At 41.5% G+C, this 21,980-nt stretch overlaps 1 protein-coding gene across 3 annotated transcripts in view; it reads right to left on the reverse strand.

The window, feature by feature from the left end:
- Positions 1 to 91: 91 nt before the first annotated feature.
- LOC138633398 (anoctamin-1-like) overlaps positions 92 to 21,980 on the reverse strand; it is a 45,420-nt gene continuing 23,531 nt past the window's right edge. For 2 of the 3 annotated variants that reach the window (XM_069719605.1, XM_069719603.1), the window contains 15 exons: positions 21,075 to 21,209; positions 19,140 to 19,300; positions 18,579 to 18,661; positions 12,815 to 12,889; positions 11,730 to 11,798; positions 11,402 to 11,603; positions 10,513 to 10,624; positions 10,346 to 10,403; positions 9,295 to 9,395; positions 8,065 to 8,207; positions 6,733 to 6,885; positions 6,477 to 6,529; positions 5,685 to 5,869; positions 4,693 to 4,798; positions 92 to 1,889 (listed from right to left, as the gene is read on the reverse strand). In XM_069719605.1, the coding sequence (XP_069575706.1) occupies positions 1,626 to 1,889; positions 4,693 to 4,798; positions 5,685 to 5,869; positions 6,477 to 6,529; positions 6,733 to 6,885; positions 8,065 to 8,207; positions 9,295 to 9,395; positions 10,346 to 10,403; positions 10,513 to 10,624; positions 11,402 to 11,603; positions 11,730 to 11,798; positions 12,815 to 12,889; positions 18,579 to 18,661; positions 19,140 to 19,300; positions 21,075 to 21,209 (1,900 nt within the window). In that variant the 3' untranslated portion in view covers positions 92 to 1,625. The remainder of the gene's footprint in view (positions 1,890 to 4,692; positions 4,799 to 5,684; positions 5,870 to 6,476; positions 6,530 to 6,732; positions 6,886 to 8,064; positions 8,208 to 9,294; positions 9,396 to 10,345; positions 10,404 to 10,512; positions 10,625 to 11,401; positions 11,604 to 11,729; positions 11,799 to 12,814; positions 12,890 to 18,578; positions 18,662 to 19,139; positions 19,301 to 21,074; positions 21,210 to 21,980) is intronic. The other variant, XM_069719604.1, reaches the window with a different exon arrangement.

The following is a 21,980-nucleotide window of genomic DNA, read 5'->3' on the forward strand; positions in this document are numbered from 1 at the left end:
CAAACTTGCACAAGTACAAACAGCTTGTCCAAACAATACAACTGCTGAATATAGGCTGCATGTAGTCAAAAAAGATATCGAAATCTGAAAATTTATACAATATGGGACCTTTAATTTAACTCTACTCATGTACAATAAATGTGTGCACTTATAACTTTAAATATTTTTTGTTTTCCTTTAGCTCACGTGACCAGGAGTCACCCAAAACTGAAAATCTGCAAATTACAAAACCCTCCTTAGCCAGCCACCATGAAGAACTTTTAGGGGTCTATCCTGCAGACGGGCACAAAGTGGCACGAAGCGTAATGTAAGTGTATTTGCTAGTTTCAGACCAACACAGTTACCTTTTCACTGTCCAGTGCCCACATTGTTTAAATAGCAAATGAAATTGCACCCATTGGTGTGCTGGTCTTAAAATGAGCTGTGGTCAGACACATTGTTGGTGACTTGCTACCTTGAGGTGCTGGAAAATGATTTTGCCATTGACCACCAAAAACGTGTTGTTAAGTTGTGATGCAGTACTTTACTGTTATTTTAAGGCCACATTATTAGGATAGTAATATGCACCCACATACACGGGTGTACAATGACAACGTACGTACACTCTGCTTGTTCCACACACAGACATGCAGCAGCGCACAAACATGCAAAGAACTAAAAATAAAAAGATTACAATGTGAAAGGTTATTATTGTGAACATCTGTCTGCACAGGAGCAGATCTGTTTCCTCTGCAGAGAAGACCTTTTTCTACTCCTTGGTGGATCCACTGTTAGAAGACTAATCCACCAAGGTGCAAGTACACCTGGTTCTTAAAGGGAATTTGAGATGACACCGCGATTGGTTCATTTCATGGTCCGCCTAAAAAAACACTTATGATTAATAAAAGAAACTAAGTACAACCCCTTTGAACCATTCACCTTATTTTGACACCGAAATGAACTGTGCGCTTAGATTGTTAAAATATCAGCTTTAGTGCTCTCAGCCATTAGGGTGGATGAATGGTTCAATTGAGTATGGCATTTGTAATAATATTCTTTATATTTATAAATAGTCTAATGTCCTACAATTCTCATCTTAGACACTACTGTTTCATTTTCAATAAAAAAATGAATTTGCGGAATTTTCATTGAGAAATTGAAATGATGCCAAATGTCCTGATGGTAATTTGCAGCATTAGACTTTGGATTCATTAGTGTAGGGACACTAATGAGTTTTTTTGCATACACATTTTCTTCTTACTCACATGTAAAAATCATTTGCACGTTTCGAGATTGTGCACATTCTTGTACAAATCGTCGAATCTTTACAGACTTTATGTACAAATTTTCAATTGGCAAACAAAGCTTTCACAGGTTGTACACATTCACAAATCTGAGTACGCAGTCACAGATTCTTGTGCACATTCACATCGAGCACACACAGTTTCACAACTCCATGCACATTTGCAACACATTTGGCAACACCTTTATTTTCCTCACAGCTCATCAGCTAGCTGCTCTCCCAGTTGTTGGAATGTTCTGATCATGAACAAAAACACAGATTTATAGTTGGCATGAGCAGGCGAGCTACTAGCAAGCTTTGACTTGCTAACTAAGACTGAATTATGGAAACAGCGGTACTAGCATCATAAGCTTTTGGTGCTGTTGGTGTGCTGTCGGGAGCGTGGGTGAGCGTGGGTGCTGTTGTTGTTGTTGTTGTTGTTGCTCCTGCTGCAGTTCACATTGCCACCTGATGAGGCGCTGCTGTCAAAGAAATGGATCTTTCCTTGCTCTTCTTTCATGAAGAGATCAATCAATAGAATCTTCTCCTTATGGATCTGCTGGCTGATATCTTTAGGGATGTCTGGGATTAGCCAGTCCACAATGTCGTTCATCAGCAGCACAACATTCTGGCAGAGACAAATGGAAGGAATTCATCACTTAACCAATCAGTCATTCTACTTCTTCTAAATCATCATAAAAAACATCACCATCGTTTGTTCAACAGTTGAGAGAAAATCTGTGGTTACCAATCCAAAGTGGGGATCAACTTGATGCTGTATATCCTGACATGGACAGTGAACCGGGATTTTATTTCATCAGAGGTTCCCAAACCTTTCAAACCAAATTTACCAAGTACCACTTCCCACTGCAGATACCAACAGTTTATTTTTTATAAAGTAAAATTCAGGCAATGGCCTTAGAAAGGCTAAAATGCTTGGAATCAAGATCAATTCTTAACTCCTCTGAACATTTTGATGACCTTAAGACTTTTAATTTTACTCTGGGAAAGAATACACACAGCCTGTAATCTACTCTCATGGAGGAGGCCTAAGTTTCCTTATTGTTGGTTGAATAACTGAAAAAGCATCGCAAGAAAACGGTGAAGATTTCTGTTTATCTTTTACGAATATTGCCAACACAATTTAAGTCAATGATGCACATTTGTGGCAGTTTGTGGCCATTGTATTGAAATGTACAAATTTCTGACCATCCCTCCGAGAATCGCCACCTTAACGTGATGGAGGGGTTTGAGTGGCTCAGTGATCCTGGGAGCTATGTTGTCCGGGACATCAGCCCCTGGTTGGTTCTCCCAAAGCAAACTGGTCTCAGGTTCTGACTGTTGTTTGTGCTTATGCACCAAGGCTGGAGATCAATGATCGACTTTGTAGTTGTATCTTCTGATCTGCGGCCGTATGTCTTGGACACTCGGGCGAAGAGAGGAGCAGATCTGTCAACTGATCACCACCTGGTGGTGAGTTGGATCAGATGGAAAGACCTGGCAAACCCAAACGCATAGTGAGGGTGAACTGGAAACAACTCTCACCTCCGGAAAAACTTCTCACACATCCTGAGTGAGGTTGGGGACATGGAAACCAAGTGGACCATGTTCAAAGCCTCTACTGTGGACGCGACCACAATGAGTTGTGGTCGGAAGCTGCCCGAGAACCCTGTGGTTGACATCGGGGGTGAGGGAAGCTGTCAAGCTGATAAAGGAGGCCTTTTGGGTCTGGTTGGCTCAGGGGTCTCCGGAAGCAGCTGACCAGCTGAGAGGTACTGGCAGGCCAGAAGGGCTGCAGCTGCGGTGGTCGGGGATGCAAAAACTCGGGTGTGGGAGGAGTTTGGGGAGGCCATAAAGAAGGACTTTTGGTTGGCCTCAAGGAAGTTCTGGCAAACCATCTGACGACTCAGGAAGGGAAAGCAGGGACTACCCCAGGCTGTTCTCAGCGGGTTAGGAACAGTATCCATGGACTGGCAGACTGGGGTGGTGGTTCCCATTTTCAAAAAAGGGGCCGGAGAGTGTGCTCCCACTATCAGGGTATCACACTATTCAGCCTCCAGGGTGAAGCTTATATCAGGGTGCTGGAAAGGACGCTCCGACCGTTTGTCGAACCTCGGATTCAAGAGGAGCAGTGCGGATTCCATCCTTTACCCTCGCAAGACTACTGGAAGGGTCCTGGGAGTTTGCCCATCCAGTCTACATGTGCTTTGTGGACTTGGAGAAGGCTTTCGAACGTGTCCCTTGGGATTTTTTGTGGGGGTTGCGCTGTGGCAGTATGGGGTGCCGGGGGCCATTGCAACGGGCCATCCGGCTTCTATACAACTGCAGTAGGAGCTGTGTTCTCATTCTTGGCAACAAGTCATACACGTTTCCGGTGGGTGTTGGCCTCCGACAGGATATCTAGGTGCAGCCGGAGGGAGGAGAATGTCAGATTCGGGGGTATCGGGTTCGCTTCTCTGCTGGTTGCAGATGATGTGGTCCTGTTGGCCTCTTCAGATCTCCAGCACTCACTGGGGCGGTTTGCACTCGAGTGTGAAGCGGCAGGGATGAGAGTTAGCACCTCCAAATCTGAGGCCATGGTTCTCTGCCGGAAACCGATGGATTGGTCCCTCCAAGTGGGGACGGAGTACCTGTCCCAAGTAAAGGAGTTTAAGTATCTTGGGGCCTTGTTCACAAGTGAGGGTAGGATGGAGCGGGAGGTCGTCAGGTGGATCGGGGTGGCAGCAGCAGTAAAACAGGCGCCGCACCGGACCGTTTTGGTGAAAAGGGAGCTGAGCCGAAAGACGAAGCTTTCCATTTACCGGTCGGTCTACGTTCCGACCCTCACCGATGGTCACGAACTCTGGGCTGTGACCAAAAGAACAAGATCGCAGCTACAAGTGGCTGAAATGAGTTTCCTCCGTAGGGTGGCCGGGCTCAGCCTTAGAGATGGTAGAGATGGTAGAGAGGGTGAGGAGCTCGGACATCAGGAGGAAGCTCGGAGCAGAGCCGCTACTCCTTCGCATCAGCTGAGGTGGTTCGGGCATCTGATCAGGATCCTCCTGGGCACCTCCCACTGGAGATTTTCTGGGCAAGCCCAACTGGCAGGAGACCCCGGGGCAGACCCAGAACACACTGGAATGATTATATGTCCCATCTGGCCTGGGAACACGTTGGGATCCCCCAGGATGAGCTGGAAGATGTTGCCGGAGAGAGAGAAGTCTGGGCCAACCTGCTTGGCCTGCTGCTTGAAAATGGATGGATGGATGGATGGATGGATGGATGGATGGATGGATGGATGGAATTTCTGAGCAGGAGCTAAGTTGGCCTCTCTATGTCAAAACTACTCTTTAAAATGTATGTCATAATTTAATCAAATTTCTTATGAATTCATACAAACAGTCAAACATTAGAAGTAATCTATTTCCTAATTTCGGCATGTGTCATCCTACCTGGAAAACAATGACAAAGGCCAGTCGGACAGCCAGCACCGACCAGAACTCCTTCGAGATCTCATACGGTGTGCTTGACCACGGTGGCTCTCTGTAGTCCTTATACCTTTTAAGATGAAAAGAGAGATGTCACAAAGGGGAATTTAGTACATAAATTTATGTTTCAGATGATATACAGTAAAATCTTGTCCTCCTATCCCAAAAACAGCTTCAGCACTTCTTGAATGCAGCATATGTCAGCATATATAATATGCTCAATCAGCAACCAACAAGAGTTCGGATTTTGTCTGTCACAGCGGTTTGGAGCAGGAAGTGACCATATTTGGACGAGCTGGGGAGGAGTGAGTGGTGGATGTGACTGATCTGATTGGAAACCCGGCAATACTACGTCCCGCCCACCGATAGCTGTAACCTGACTGCACCACAGGCCTGTCAATCAAACAGACACGCCCCCCAAAAACATGTCTTTTTGAGGCTATTATTTTCAGATGGACTGCCAGAAAACAAATAACAATTGACTTTAGCTAATGACACCATAATGACTAGTGGAAACAATGTATTGACTTTTTATTTCATGGGAGAAGTTGAATGGGAGTCTATGGAGCTGGAGGCTTTTTGGAGCCGACCTCTAGTGGCACTCGGTGGTATTGTAACTTAAGGTACTTCTGCATCGTAACCATTTTTCAGACCCGGAAGCTACGTCCACTTTTATATACAGTCTGTGAAGGTGCTGGTCAAATAAATTAGATATAGTCCTTAGCATCTATTTCAAACTGGATCATCTCAGTGGTCAAAAAAAGAGCTATCTTTAATGGACACTTTTATTCCAACAGGAAATGAAGTAGTTGGATCAGAGATGTGGTCATCACTGTTGTCATGATTATGAGTGAAGATCATTGGGTTTCATTCACCAACTGTTATGAGAAATTTATTTTTTAAACCAGTTTGATTTTATCATTAATTCAACAACTGTGAACTGAGATTGATTTCACCTGCACATTTCAACAGGGTATCCAAGGTGTAGTGGATCCATGGTCTCTTTGCCTTCCTGGAAGTGGCTGACATTGAAATAAGACAGCGTATGATTGACAAATCCATGCATGGAGCCATCAGGGCTGTACATGTACTGGTAGACCATCCGAGGGATGAAGTCTGAGGTGAAGGAGATGACAAATGCCTGGGAACAGTGGTAGGGTTGGGGGGGTTCAGACATTAGAGACAGAAATGGGAAAAGACGATATTTGTTACAACATGGTGTCAGTTTGAAACTACTAGCTGGAAGTTGCAGGCAGAGTTGTGAAATCACTGCTAGTCTTTATGTCCCCAGAGCCACATGAACACAGGTGAGAACTGATGCAAGACAGACGAATGATGGCAGCGTGACCAGTTTGATTCAGTAGAGTTGAAGGAAAATAGACAAAGTCGAAAAGTAATGTGAGATGAGTTGACCGACACTGTGTGAAACAAGTGTGCTGTTCCTTTTCCTTTTGTTCTTGTAGCACCAAGCGTGCAATATCATCCATCCTTAGTCTACCACCCAAACTAGTCCGCTCATCGCTGCTCTGTCCATCTGTAGTGAGGACTACCAACACAGCATCAGTATCACTGCAGAAAAAGATTTACTATCTCCATAAGGATGTAAATTAACTGATTATTTTACTGTATCAATTTAAAACCAGTGTGATGGAGTATAGAGGCAAAAAAGAGTAAAATAGAATACCTACTAATGGTGAGTTGGTACATTTCAGGCATTAGCATAAAGAATATATTCATGTATTACTTACATTAATGATGACAGCCACTTTTGCGACCCCTCTTAGAATGTTGTACCATATACCTGCAGACAGAAGATGTTTCAACGAACGAAGGTTTATTTTTTTCTAAATAAGGAAAAGTTGCATCTTATTGCAGCTTATTGGTTGGAAGGAATATGTCGACAGCCGTATTTGGGTTGACAACATTTCATCTTACTGTACGTCTTTACTCTCGGGTACCGTCATGCATTTTTATAAGGGCTACAGTATGTTGAATATGACCCACCGATGTCTTTGGCTCTCGCTGCCACTGGTCTTCGCAGCTCCGTCACAAACTTCTTGGCATCGAGTCGTATTTCGATGATGTTGTTTAGCAGAGCAAAGAGTGGAGCCAGTGGGAAGGACGCCACGAACAACGTAACAAAACCAAACTGGATGACTGGACACAGAGGAACAGAGAAGAGTAAATCATCACTACTGACGCATCCTCATATCTGTGACTAATTCCATCCTCGTCTTTGGGCAGTTTTGATGTCTTCTGCCTGTTCATGTAATTCCAGACTAACTCAGTAATACAGACATCAGGGATTTATGGCGATGATACCGTCTTTAGAAGGACTCCTTGTTCTTTTGGTGACTGAAGACAGTTTTTATGACTAAATGTTTGGGGTCATTTTCATGCTGCAGAATGCATCTGGCACCTTTAGGATGGTGTTGTTATGAATCTAAACATGTAAAGTAGCAAAAACGTTTGCACAGTACTCGAATTTATTAATTAAAGTCCTGTACAGTATTTTAGCAGTATGTCACTAACCAAGCGGTTTGGGAACTGCTGTTTGAAAGCCTTCAGTCAGGCATTTTGGCCCTGCGCCATGTTTTTTTTTTTGGAGCAAGAATTAACGAATTTGGACGAGCTGGGGAGAAGTGAGGAGTGGATGAGACTGGAACTCAGGGACCCTATGCCCCGCCCACCTATACTAGAAACCTGACTGCACCCTGGCCTGTCAATCAACATACCCCTCTTTTTTAGGCCTAATATCTACTTCATTTTGGAGTTATTTTCAGAAGGACCAACGAACCATGATTAGAAGGAGGGAATTTAGCTAATGAAACCATAATGACTTGAGGAAAACATTTACAGACTTTGTATTTTACAAGAGAATTTGGCACGTTTTGAAGAGTAGTCAATTGGAGCCAGAGTTATTTTGGAGCCAGCCCCTGGTGGCCCTCAGTGGTATTACACTTTAAAGAACTCCTGCACTGAGTTCACTTTTTTTTTGCATCCATTTCTATGTGCAGTTTGTGAGTCGTACTGGAAACTAGTCTTCCTTCAGTTCAGAGCAGGAGCCAGATGTATATATGATGTTTACACACAAAAAACAACAATTTAAATGATTAAAAAAATATATGATGATTCATACTACGCTTAAATATGGTGATCAAGATGAAAAAAATACAGTGAGAGACTGACTGTATATAGTAGTGTAAATTGTAATGTGCACACAAAGTGTGTGTGTGTGTGTGTGTGTGTGTGTGTGTGTGTGTGTGTGTGTGTGTGTGTGTGTGTGTGTGTGTGTGTGTGTGTGTGTAAGGATGTCATGTATCATGTGGTACTGACTCATTTCCATATATTCAGGAGTTAATCCACCAAAAGGTTCCAGAAAGTGGTCGGTTTCATATCTCTGCAACTTCTTCTGTCGCTCCTCTTCTTGAAAAGCTCCTTGCTTGGACCGAATGTATCGAATCAGCTTCTTCAGCTTTCTGGAAAACACACACACACACACACACACACACACACACACACACACACACACACACACACACACACACACACACACACACACACACACACACACACACACACACACACACACACACACACACACACACACACACACACTGTTCTTGTTTGATGGTTCTTCTTTGTAGCTAGAAAAGAGTTGAGTTGTTTTTTTTGTATTGTGACAGACAACTATTTGTTGTTTGAATAGTAACTGACTCTAAATAGGAATTCAATTTTTATCCTGGTTTGTTTTTACCAGCTGAATTACGACACCAGAGATCATATATTACATTACATTTCATTTATCTGACGCTTTTATACAAAGCGACTTACAATAAGTTCATTTCAACCATGAGGATACAAAACCAGAACAACAAGAATCAAGTAAATAGAATTTCTTCAAGAAAGCCAAACTACAAAGTTCTATCAGTAAGTTCCATTTTAAGATACTAAAGTTCTCCTGTTCAAGGTTAAAGTCTGAAGAGGTGTGTTTTTAGTTTGCGGCAGAAGATGTTCAGAGTTTCTGCTGTCCTGATGTCGGTGGAGAGCTCATTCTACCATTTAGGAGCCAGGACAGCAAACAGTCGTGATTTTGTAGAGTGTTTAGCTCAGTGAGGAGCAACAAGCTGATTGGTAGAAGCAGAGTGGAGGGAGGGGCTGGGGTGTAAGGTTGGACCATGTCCTGGATGTACACTGGACCCGATCTGTTCACAGCACGGTACGCAAGTACCAATGTCTGTATATATATATATACATATATATGAACAGAAAAAGGAGCCAAGCACCGATACGACCACCTTTCTGTGAAAGTAAAATACTTATATTACTTAAAAATGACCACTCTTCCACCAAGCTGAATATTAAAAGGGATTTGTTTTATGAAATAGTTCTCAGAAGATGGAGAAACTGCTGCTCAATGGGGATGAATATAAAGGGTTTTTTTAGTACTGAGGCTTTGTTACCTAAATTTAAAGGAAACAGTGTTTTAGGAAACATTATTTCATGTCCAAGCAACATTATAATGTGATGTGTAATGTAAAACAGTTTAAGAGGATCTGTACTTACGGTATTCCAATCTCAAAGAGGTTGTTCTGGATGAGTTGCTTTCCCAACATGGTGATACTCAGCTGGATGCACAGCTCCATCAGGCAGCCTCCATGAGTACACTGTAACACAATCCCAGACTACAGTCTACCACAACAAAGAGGCATCTTAACAAGAAGACATGAAGCAGCATGACAACACTGTGTGTGAAGGTTTCCACGATTTCGAAGGAAAGTGAAAATCTGTAATTTCTGTACTTTCTTTCCTCTGATTCTGTGGTTCATTGAGCACTGCTACGTTCCCCCAGGGAGGCGGGCACATGTCAACCTTCGTCCTAATTGCCCTCTTGCTCCATCACGCATGCATGCATCATCACTGGCAACATCAGCAAATACAGCAGCATTGATTTCTTTTCCTCGACTTCCAATTCTTTTTTCAATTTCTGAAATTTTACTGCAGAAAAGTCACTTAAAACTCCAGAAATTAATCACAGTTTTTGAGAAAATCTGCAGCAAAATCAAATATTTTTGATTGCAACAATCACAAAAAAACTGGATGTACTGACTGATGTGAAAAAATACACCACTCATTGATCTACTCAAAGTCGGACCTGTAGACAGCCATGAGCCTGAAGCTGGCATAAAGGATTAGCCCTCTCCTGAAATATTATGATCCCAACAAGCTCACAGTGGTGTCAACTGATGCTGCAGTGAAGCAATACTGTGATGAAGATGGGGAATGTTCTCCTACAACATGATGACTGCTAGAAGCCTAGTACTGCTTTGCATGCTTACAAGTGCAGAGTTGCAGTGTTCAGATTCATTGAACAGGAAAGTCTAAACATGTGTGAATGTCTAAGCATTTGAGAAAAAAGATCACTTATTCAGTGTTCATATGTTTTCTATAAATTTAGTATCTATAAAATTTGTCTTTAAAAACGTATGTAACCTAAGAATGACAAGAAAGTGCAGAACAAGGGCATTCATTATTGTGAGAAGTCTGTTAAAGCCGTTCAGATGTGATCCCGCTGCTCAGTTTGTTTGCAGATAATCTGTAAAAATGTCAACCTTACCTCTTCCATTCTGTACGACTCAAACACGTACAGGTAGCTGCCTGGTCTGCCCACCAGTCTAATGAAGGAAAAACACATGAAGAAACATCATGTAAGATTATGTAATCATGTAAGCGTAAATTCTGTTATCTAAAGTGCTAGAATTACACGAACAAGAAGTTACTAACCTTCCCCTGAAGAAAGCGATGTAGATGATCGGGGTGAAAGCATTGACGAACTTGAGAATGAAGGTCTTAAAGATGAGTCGTTCCTCAAAATTCTTGTCTGTTTTGGGAGCCTCTAAAAGGAAACACAACAAATTTATTTGCAATATAATACAGACAATACAGTCTAGAGGTCGGCTCCAAAAAGCCTCCGGCTCCATAGACTCCCATTCAACTTCTCTCACAAACTTCTCAGTCAATAAAATTTCTCGGTGTTGTTAGTTAAAGTCGCTCCTTCTTATTCGTTTTCTGCCCGTCAATCAGAAAATAATCCGTCATTATTTAGAAAACAAGCTTCAAAAAGTTGTGTTTTGGGGGGTGTGTCTGTTTGATTGACAGCAATGTGGTGCAGTCAGGTTACAGCCATCTATCGGTGGGCGGGACATAGTATCATTGGCTTTCCAGTCAGATCAGTCAGATCCACTATTCGCTTCGCCCTCAGCTCTTTCAAATATGGTCACCAAACTGCTCCGAACTAGCAAGATGACGCTGACCAAATTCCAAACTCAAGGCTTCATATCGGCCTTTCACAAACCAACGGGGGACGTCACTGCTGGTTGCCGCTCGATCTATATATATCCTTGACACATTTATATTGTGTAGTGTACACATCAAATTCACCCTCTCTACCAGTTCTCTAAAACACTGCTACACTTATATGTGACAGCAATGCAGTATTGTGATGTAACACAATGTTACCAATGGCTATCTGACTTCGGTCACTTCTTAAGACACCTGGCCAGTTCAGTGACCTCATGTAAGAGTACTACATGTAAGTCCACTAACATGTAAGTGTTCCAGCGGACGCATTCAATTAGAGACACAGTCAGAGTCTGTTTTATACCTAACTTACCCAACACAGTGAGCCATCGCGCCACAGCTCCATACACCTCGTCCAGTATGAGGATGACCACCAGGTTGATGATGGCTGCGGTGGTTTTAACCGTCAGTTGGATGTGGTTCCTCGTGATCGGACTGGAGCTCATGTGGAGAGCAGCTTTGGTGGAGATCCGGTAGAGGACCACACCAAACACAATGGCAAATGTAACACCAATCTGACCACGAAAAGGTTTACAAGATTACAAACAGAACACAAAGACTGTGAGGGGGCAAAATACAAGTCCTGAAACCAGTCAGCAAGAAATCAGTGATGTTCAGCATAATGCAGAGAATTTTCTTACCATTAACAGCATCAGGACAATGTTGGTCATGTAGGCAGGGAGGCGGTCTCGACACGTCAGCTTTTCTATCTGAAATAAATCAACAAATAAGTTTAGTGAAGTGTACTGTAATCGTATGAATGCCGACTTGCTTGAAATGGAAAGCTGATTATTGAGCTATACTTGTGAGGACTTGTTGAGTATATTGCCCCGACATCCTCCGACTTCACCTGATGAACCACTCAAAGAGAATATTTTTAATATATTTATTGAAAATGTTGATTGTGCTTCTTTTTGCACTTTGAGCTTGGAGAAACACAACTGCATTCAACACCTTGTTGTATGGTCTTCAATAACAATAAAGGTTACTTTGACTTTTGATTGACAAAAAGTCAATGGAAGAGATTAATGACGCGATAATCATGTTCAGCAATTGTCTGGCAATTCGCTTTCAAAATACTTATAATATATAAAGAATACAACATTTTGTTGGTGCGATCTCCCTTTCTATGGCAACACACGGGGTGACTAACAACTGAAAAACAATCAGTCGCGTCAGCAGACTATTATGTATTATGTATTGAATGTTTACTACTGCAGGAAGAAGGCCGACCCTTAGCAACCACCTAGCAACAGAGAGGATTTCTAGTCCGTTTTATTGCTTTCTGGAGATGGTTTCTAAAACTGAATAAATACGGCACATAGAAACACAAAACTGCTCAGCTAGCTCAGTCTGGTTGTAATGAAGTACAAACAACATTATATTGAATATTATATCAAATTAAATTACAATTATATATTGCCATTGAGAAAATGGAGTGATATTTCTAGTGATGAGCAAGGTGTGATGTTATGCTGATTTGAACACGTTGACCAATCAGATCTCTGGGTCAGAACTACTTGTTGTATAATTCCCATTGTCCACTAAGACAACCACAAAACTACAGGAGGGCAGCCCAGTAGCTACGCACGTAAACAACACACTGTCCTCCACATATGCAAGACACAGAGATCTTTTTAGTGCATATTATGAAATAAAGTAGAGGCTGTAAAAAATGCTTTAAAACCAAACTATGAATGACCTTTTAACAAACACATTTAATTACCTTGTGCTGTGATTTCTGATCTTTCCTCAGTGACTTCTGCATTACTCTGAGTTCATATTCAACTCTGGGATGGTCCTATGATAGTGACACAAACAGAATGACATTAACAAATGAAATTACAGTTGAAGGACCAGATGGATGTGCACAGCAATGGTTAAACTCTGTCTATGAGCTGTAATTATAAGGTATTCATATAAAATATACTGAACACACAACACAGATGTGATGGGCAGGAAATCATTTTTTAACTTGGAATGAAATTCTAATTTTCAATGCAAACAAATAAATGAAGGAGGAATAGAATGAAAGTGGAAAGCAAACTACGGCATCTTATCGCTGATACACCCAGATATACCCTCCTCCCCCCACCTCCTCCAAATTCCTTTTGCTTACTTTTTTTGCCCAAAATTCTGACCTACCATCTGACCGAACCTAAATCTGTTGAGGTTGCAGATGGTAGGTCAGAAAAACTGATTAATCAGACTAAAAGTGCTTGGAATTCTGAGTTAAGCTCCAAACCATAAATTTATAGTTAGACTCCTTGTTGAAAGAGGGGATTTTTGTGAAGTTATCCAGCTAGTGGAACATGTTACCCCTCCCCTACAGAACACAAATCAGCAAGAGCCTTGCAAAGTCCTGAAAGGAAGCTCGACAGTTTCAGTGCTGGTCGCCAGCTGACAGAACCGTCTCCACAGACCACCTCAGCTAAAGAACCGTCTCCACAGACCACCTCAGCTAAAGAACCGTCTCCACAGACCACCTCAGCTAAAGAACCGTCTCCACAGACCACCTCAGCTAAAGAACCTTCTCCACAGACCACCTCAGCTAAAGAACCGGCTCCACAGACCACCTCAGCTAAAGAACCATCTCCACAGACCACCTCAGCTAAAGAACCAGCTCCACAGACCACTTCAGGGACTCATAAAGCACCAGCTACTGTATGTCAGATACACTTACATGCAGGAGCCCAGCCACCCCTTGTAACTGCAATCTATTTTTTTTGGTAACTACCGAGAGCTTGTGACCTTAGCGGAGGGTTGGAACATAGATGGACTGGTAAAATTAAAGCTTCACCTTTTGACTCAGCTCCTTCTTCACCAAAACGGTCCGGAGCAGTGCCTGCTTTACTGCTAACCCCGCCTGTCGACCTCCATCCTACCCTCACTCGTGAACAAGACCCTGAGACACATAAACTCCTTCAGTTGATGAATGTACCCTGTCCCCTCCCAGATGGAGCACTCCACTGTTTTTCTTGCAGCGCACCATGACCTCAGACTTGGAGGCGCTGACTCTCATTCCCGCGCTTCACGCTCGGCCAAAAACCACCCCAATGAATGCTGAAGGTCACGAACTGAAGGGGCCAACAGGACCATATCATCTGGAAACAGCACGGAGGCGATCCCGAGACCCCCAAACCTGACATACGCCTCCCTGCGCCTGCGCCTAGAAATCCTGTCCATTAAGGTCACAAAGAGGATCTGTGACAAAGGACAGCCCTGGCGGAGGCCAACACCCACCGGGAACGTGTTCGACTTATTGCAGAGAATGCGAACACAGCTCCTATTGCAGTTGTATAAAGACCGGATGGCCCGTTGCAACGGCCCCTGAACCCCGTACACCTGCAGCATCCCCCACAAAATCCCCCGAGAGACCCGGTCGTAGGCCTTCTCCAAGTCCACAAGGCACATGTAGACTGGAAGCGCAAACTCCCAGAACCCTTGAGTAACCTTGCAAGGGTGAAGAGTTGGTCCGCTGTTCCCCGACCAGGATGGAATCCGCAACCCTGAATCCGAGGATTGACAATTGGTCGGATCCTCCTCTCCAGCACTCTGGCATAAGTTTACGTCGGGAGGCTACTGTGATACCCCGATAGGTGGAGCGCACTCCGGTCCCCCTTTTTGAAAATGGGAACCACCACCCAGGTCTGTCAGGCCACAGGCATTGATCCTGACCCCCATGTTATATTGTATCACAGATTAATCACCTAAAATGTGAAAAATACTCAAATATGACATACAGAATCTGTCAACATTACCTTATGGCTTGGAAATAATAAATAAACATGAAGAAAATAATGCTTACTTTTGAGTGACACAACCAAACCGCATTTAACCATAATAAAACAATTGTAGGCTGCAGTATGAGGAGAGTGGAGGAGGGATGAAATGCCAAATGTCAGCCCATATCACTGACTGCTATTATTCTTACTTGTTTATTATTACTTGTTTGGTAAAGCATGTGGAGGGAGAGCCTGAAGAAAGAAGGTAAAAGCAAACACAAAGGCCCACCATCAGAGCCTCACTCTTCTGAGCCAAAAGCTGGAAATTATTTTTCTCGTGTGTGGACACTTAAAAAACTGAACATGGAGGGGGTTCATTTTGACTTTCCACCATCTAACCACCACACAAATAAACACTCCCAAAACAATGTTCCCCCACAACATCAACATCACCGTTCTCCTTACAGGTGACTGTTTTTTTTACAGCCTCAGAGTAGAGTCCAGTTATACTCACCACCTGAGCCACTGAGAGGGTTTTCATATAAGAGTTTAAAAGAGACATTGTGTCGGACAGTTAAGTGAACATGCAGAAGAAGAAAAGCGTGAGGTGTGTGATGCGAAATAACAGCAGTGTGTCAAGACAAGAAACATGATCATATTGTAAAGATTGCACTTGTATAGTAGTTTCTGGAACCTGGGAGTGAAGCTTTTCTGTAAAGAATTATGTAATTAATTGCTTCATTATTTTCTAAAATAATACTTTCAAACATATTTCAGGATTCGGGGTGTAATTTCTGACGTTAAGAAGTTTAAAAAAAATTATCTTCCTGTTTCTGAGTGTTGATTCTACCTAATTCATTGGGCTCTAATTTGAGTGTTGTCTTGGACAGAAATACTGTTATTATTTGGTATGTCAGTCCAACATATTTATGTCCTTTAGGGGGATATTATTTGCCTTAATTTGCCCATATGCTGTTATAGTATATGCTTTTCTTACATTCATCCCAGGCTCCATTCGGTTGAACAGTCTGGACAAATAAAAATTTGATAAAGGTGATAAAAGTGATATGAATATGAAGCAAGCGTGAAGACTGTCGTGGATCCGTCATTCCCGGAGTGCAACATGAATTGGAGTTCGGACTTGTGAACTGGCTTGTGTCACATTCTCACCAGAAATTCTTCTGATATTAATATGTGAGAATTATATGTATGATTTATGCATGTATATGGATATATGACAAATACAGTGCTGCTTTACATTTTGAAATATTCTAAATATTTGTAAATTGTTTTATAAACTAACCCCAAACATAAAGCTAAGTTATTCAACTGTGTATTTTAATTATATTTAAAAATTTGTCCAAATAAAATTATATAATAGATTAAAAAAAAAAAGATAAACATGTCAGTGCAACAACTTTACCCATTTCACACATAAATTTGTGTTTTAGGAAGAAGAATGTGCAGTGACATATACTACACACCAGTGTATACTTTACACAATATTTACTTAGCTGCATAGTTTGGGTAATTTTCCCAGTTTTTTAATCACTTAAAAAAAAAAGTGACACAGGACCATGTAATCATGCTTTCACAGTTCAGTGTATACATATTTCTGTCTTGTAGAATATTAATGTTACATCTGCAGGTATTTTTCAGGCAGGTTATCTTAAATACTGTCATAATTTTTTAGAAGGTAATCATTTATTTAAATAAATGCTTTACTGTTTTTAAGTGACTGAAGCAGTTCTTGCTTCACTGGAACTCTGATGGTAATATAAGACATTTTCAGCTGTCAAACAATCCTTGTATCACTGTGTCTCTAATTGGATGTAAAAACTGCATTTGCAAGTTCCATTTACAGGAATGCACAAATCTTAAGTGATTTGTTATGACCGTTGGCAGCAGCAGCAGTAGCAGCACAAAGGCTACGAAAAGGAAAGAGAGAAGTTTATTTAGTAAAAGGAATTTATCCAAACCTTGAGAGCTTCCTGTAAGAAAATAAACCCGGAGAGACGGAGAAAGATTAAGTAAAGGGAAAACATCCAGGATGACCTTCATTCAGATTTCCAGATTAATGTCACTACATGTTGTTGAAAAGTAAACTGAAGTGGTGGGAATTCTTTTCATAAACAAATACTTGTGAATAGACAATAAAATAATGAGGAACAGACATTTTTAAACTGAAAAGTCCTGCAGAAGATCATTTTAGTTTGGTGATCTGATTTCCTCTTTGTTCAAAGGTTTTACTTTTTCTTTGCAATTCCCCTTCAGATATATTCTCAACCTGATTTGACAATTGCCCCTATAACTGGTAAGTTTTAATCATATTCAATATATCATATGGAAGCAAATTTAAAGTAGAAAATTTTAGGAATTGGCAAAAATTTCAAGTGATCTTTTTAACTACCTAATAAAGAGCCATTTGTCATAATTTCCTTTTATAATATGCAGACTGCACGTCACAGAAATAGCTGGAGATATTTTAGCTCTTTTATTTTCTGAACTTAAAGAACAATGGGCTCAAAGAGACCCAGAAAAAGTTATAAAAGTAACAGTTTAAAAAAAAAAAGTTTTTACATTATAGTATATATACAATAAATGCTTTAGAGATTTTCTTACATCATATTAATACAACACGTACTGAATGTGCAAAAATAATCTTACAACTGTCAGGGTAATGATTAGACCACATTTCCCATAAACCCTGTCACTTCCTGTTTTGCTGTTTTTTCTGGTCAACCAGCATTTGGTTTGTTTTGATGATGAAGATGAGGAGTTATTTTTGTTGATAAAGTTTAGTTTAGACAGACGCACATTGTGCCTTCATGCCTTCAGCAGAGCTTTTATCGAGAACATTTATTAAGGAGTATTCACAGGAGTTTTGATATTGCGGAAATTGATTGAACTGAATTGATCAATTGTTGCAACCACAAAATCGCAATTTCCTGGAGAGACTGAAAATTTTAAAGTGTATATTCCACTTTGACCAGAGAAAAATTACAGTACTTTTCATACATAGACGCCTCTTTTCAGGACACTATAATGTTCGGAACACAGAAGTGATGTGTGCATTAAAGTAGTCATGTTTTATATATCTGATGATGCGCTGCTTCCTTTCATACATTTCCTGACAAACGGTAATCTGAGCATCCTGTTTCTACGGTTTACACCTGCCTCCACTCAGTGTTTCTGGTCTGATGGACAGATGTTTGGGGATTTCTCGTCATGATGTTGGGTCTTCTTTAGTCACTAGCAGCGCAGGTCTTCCTTGTTTCCCTTTGGGATTATTTAGCTCACCAGTGAGCTCTTTCTTCTTAATGACGTTGTAAACAGGTGACTTTGGGGATCCTAACATTTGGCAGGTGTCTCTACTGTTTTATTCCTGTTCTTCAGCCTCATAATGACTTCTATTTACTTTCAATGGTCCAACTCTGGTTCTCTTCTTTAAAAATGGCATCTACAGACTCCAAAGATGATAAAAAGCTTAGAACTTCAGTACTGCAGCAATCAGATACATCTACGTAGCCACAAACACGTGTGAAACCAAATATCACAAACATCGTGGTGCCCTGAAATAGAGAAACTCTGTATAAAAAGTGCAGAAAATTTCTCTCTGGTCAAACCAAAATTTGAGTCTTTGTTCCACAAAACCTTTTGAGGTCTCTGTCTGTATCGTGCAGCTGATGGAGTCCCTGATATATAACTGGAGCCAACATTTTCTCAGTTCATGTAAGTGTCGCCTGCGCTTCATGTTCTACTTACTTCCTCGTCTTCAAACCCAGTAAGGTCCCACTCATAGTTCAGTTTCATCTGCCTCCTCTTCCAGTGCTCCATGAACATGGCAGCTGGGAACCAGACAGAAGAAGATTAGACAGAAATGCAGAAGACAGTCTGAAATGTACAAGATGTAATGTGCATGTGGATAGGGAGGTTAGTTGTGGTGCACAAAGTTATTCCTCGCGTTAACCTGAGTATTCGTCTTCCTGTTTTTTGATCCTCGACTGTTTTTGGTTTCGATCCTTCCTCCTTCTTTGGAATCGTTTTCCTTCCTCACTCGAACATTTTTGTACCAAAGCTAAGCTACGCCCTTCTATTGAGTCACACATAGCTACGCTATCATAGTTTATGAATGACTTAAACCATCATTAGATGCCAATTTTCAAAGATAATCTAAACTTCAAATTGTATAAATCTGTCACATATTCGATGACGCCACAAACCGCAGCCTCTACAATGACCACAAAGTTACAACAGGTCGACCTCATGGAGAGGACGCCGGTCGTATGTGTGGATCGTTGAAGGAGCTGATGTGTGTTCACTCACCCCACAGAGCCATGAATATGGAGAAGAAAACGGTGGCAGGGTTGTCGAACAGGTGACTGGCCCGGGCCGTCCCACAGGCGGTGCTGAGTTTCCAGTAGCTGCACACTCCGTCGCACAGAGGACACATGGTGATGTTGTTCTTCGGGTGGCAGATCTCCATGCTGCAATTCACACGTGAACACAAACACACACAGACTTGGTTCACTTCAGAGAGAGTTACACTGACACACATCATTGATTTTCCACGACTGACTGATTGATCGTATGGTGTCTTGTTTTGCGTCCCAGAACGAAGACATTTCCCTTCGATATGCATCAATTTACGCCTTCAGCATCAGTAACAGAAGTCCAGCAGCGAGCTGATGGCTTTCTCTTCAGGGGCCAAAATAATTCAAGAGGAAAAAAGTTTACATTTGAAATATTAGAACTTTTAAATATTTTTATAATAATGGTAATGAAAACTGTTTAATTGTTTTCTCGACAGGTTTATGGCTGTTATTCCTCCTTAAATGTTAGTTTCCCTGGAAAGTCTTCCATCAGGCTCATTGAAGCCGTTAACTTCCCGACACCGTGTACACTGATGAACACGGTGGATCATCTGAAGCACACACACACACACACACACACACACACACACACACACACACACACACACACACACACACACACACACACACACACACACACACACACACACACACACACACACACACACACACACACACACACACACACACACACACACGTCTGGTTTGTCTGTGTGTGTGTGTGTGTGTGTGTGTGTGTGTGTGTGTGTGTGTGTGTGTGTGTGTGTGTGTGTGTGTGTGTGTGTGTGTGTGTGTGTGTGTGTGTGTGTGTGTGCGCGTTGGGTGCCGAGGTGTAGCGACAACATGTCATAATATGGTGCAGATGATGAGAAGCAGGGAGAGGAAGGACAAGAGGCCTCAACTAATTCATCAAACCTTTTCTTTTTTTTGAATCTCTTTTTATTGTCCGTACCTCTTTCACTGTGACGACCTTAGAAAAGCTGTTTCTAAGTTTTGGGTGATTACACCAAATATTCATTTGATTTAGTTTTTTTTCTTGCAATCAGAAAACCGCCCAAAGACATCAGACAGTCTTACAACAACGATGGAAGATGAGATGAGTTCAGAGGAAAAAGAATCCTCTGAAATCATGATTCATGCATTCTGTACAGTATCACTGCAATCTTTTTTGATTCTTTAAGAAATATTATATTTCTCTACACCGATGTCCACCATGACACACAAACCGCCAGGACCAACAGCCGACTCTGAGCTCGTTTCATACCTGTTGGTTCAGCTGTCTTCATTAACAGATCAGGGCCGGGGAAAGAATTAGAAATATTACTGAACTTTTATGGGATTGTCCGGGCGAGTTTGTTTCCCTGCAGTCCTGAAAACTTTGTAAAAAACACAAAACACACTTCTCTGCTTTTTTCAGCTCATATTTGGAAGTATATTTGTCAGCAGTTTGTACAGGGAGGCAAAATGCTAAATAATAAATTAATCAAAATAAAATATAAACAGCCCAGACCCCAACACAGTTAGTCTACAAAGGTGAGAAATAACTAGAATAAAATGCAACTGCTGGAATCCTCCAGAACCTTCATCTTCACATTTCAACATATCTGTCTTCAGCTTTTTGAACACAAACAACACGTCATAATCTAGCACAGAAAGTTGTCCTGCTCTTCTGTGGTGCATTGTGGGAACTTTCTGATCCACCTTCATATATATATATATTTTTTTTTTTAAAAGAAAAGAAAATAATCTGTCAGACAATGAAGAGGAGGAATGAGACCTCAATGATTTAAATATTTCAATAATGTAAATCCAAAATGGCCGAGTGCCCTCACAAAGATATCAATACCAACGTGTGTGCATTTATGTGTGGACGTTTGTTTGTGTTTACCTTGGTATGTTGTCGTCGACTGTTGCACATCCATACAGGAAGACGATGACCCCCACTAAAGAGGCAGGAATCAGCATCTGGGTGTAGAGACCCAACCAGGCGAAGTACAGACCGATCTTCTCACCAAAGTACTTCCTGGACAGCAGAAAAAAGAGGCAAATAATTATGATTACACAAAACTATCAGGACGTGAACCTGAACTCTACTGACTGTCCAGATTAAGAAAAATAATCTTATAGGCCTGCATTAAAAGAGCTGTTTGTGAGAGAAGTAAATACTTTCCAGGGAGGCAAGTTTGAGGAGCAAATTACATGTGAAGGTCGGATCAGATGTTAAAACACAGAGCTTTTTATAACTCTTAGGGTATCTGCACAATTTGTGGCTGTACCACAACAGCTGGACGTGTCAGATCCAAGTTTAACCATTGGTAGACCGAATACCACAACTTCCATTATCCATTTCAACTTAAAAGCCTTCTAGAATTTCAGAAAACTATATTCATATAAATGGGTCTCGTTGCAGCTCGCCTGTATTTGTGATTCGCAATATGTATGTTAACTTTGCACCAACATACCATCATAACGTCCAACATGCTTTAATTTTATGGCAGCAGGTGTCGCATAGTAACTTCATATCCCAGAGAGGCTGTGTCAGATGAATGCTCATAATCATCAGATATTCTAGCTCATGATTATGGCTGCTTTAAAACCCAGATAAGCATCAGGATCAAGAGGAGCAGCAGGAAACGTAATGCAGAGCACCACCGTGGTGTAAAAGGAAGGGACATTTGAGCCGCAATTAAATCACAAGACTGTTTCTCCTTCGTTTACTTGTCTGACGGTTGCAGAGTAAATGAGAACAAATTTACTGTGAAGAGAGAGGGCAGCACTAAAGCGGGCCGGGGCT

This window comes from Brachyistius frenatus, unplaced genomic scaffold (genome assembly GCF_029030835.1).
Source record: "Brachyistius frenatus isolate BFR_SWC_R1_liver_20210118 unplaced genomic scaffold, ASM2903083v1 Contig_219, whole genome shotgun sequence".
NCBI classification, from domain to species: Eukaryota; Metazoa; Chordata; class Actinopteri; family Embiotocidae; genus Brachyistius; species Brachyistius frenatus.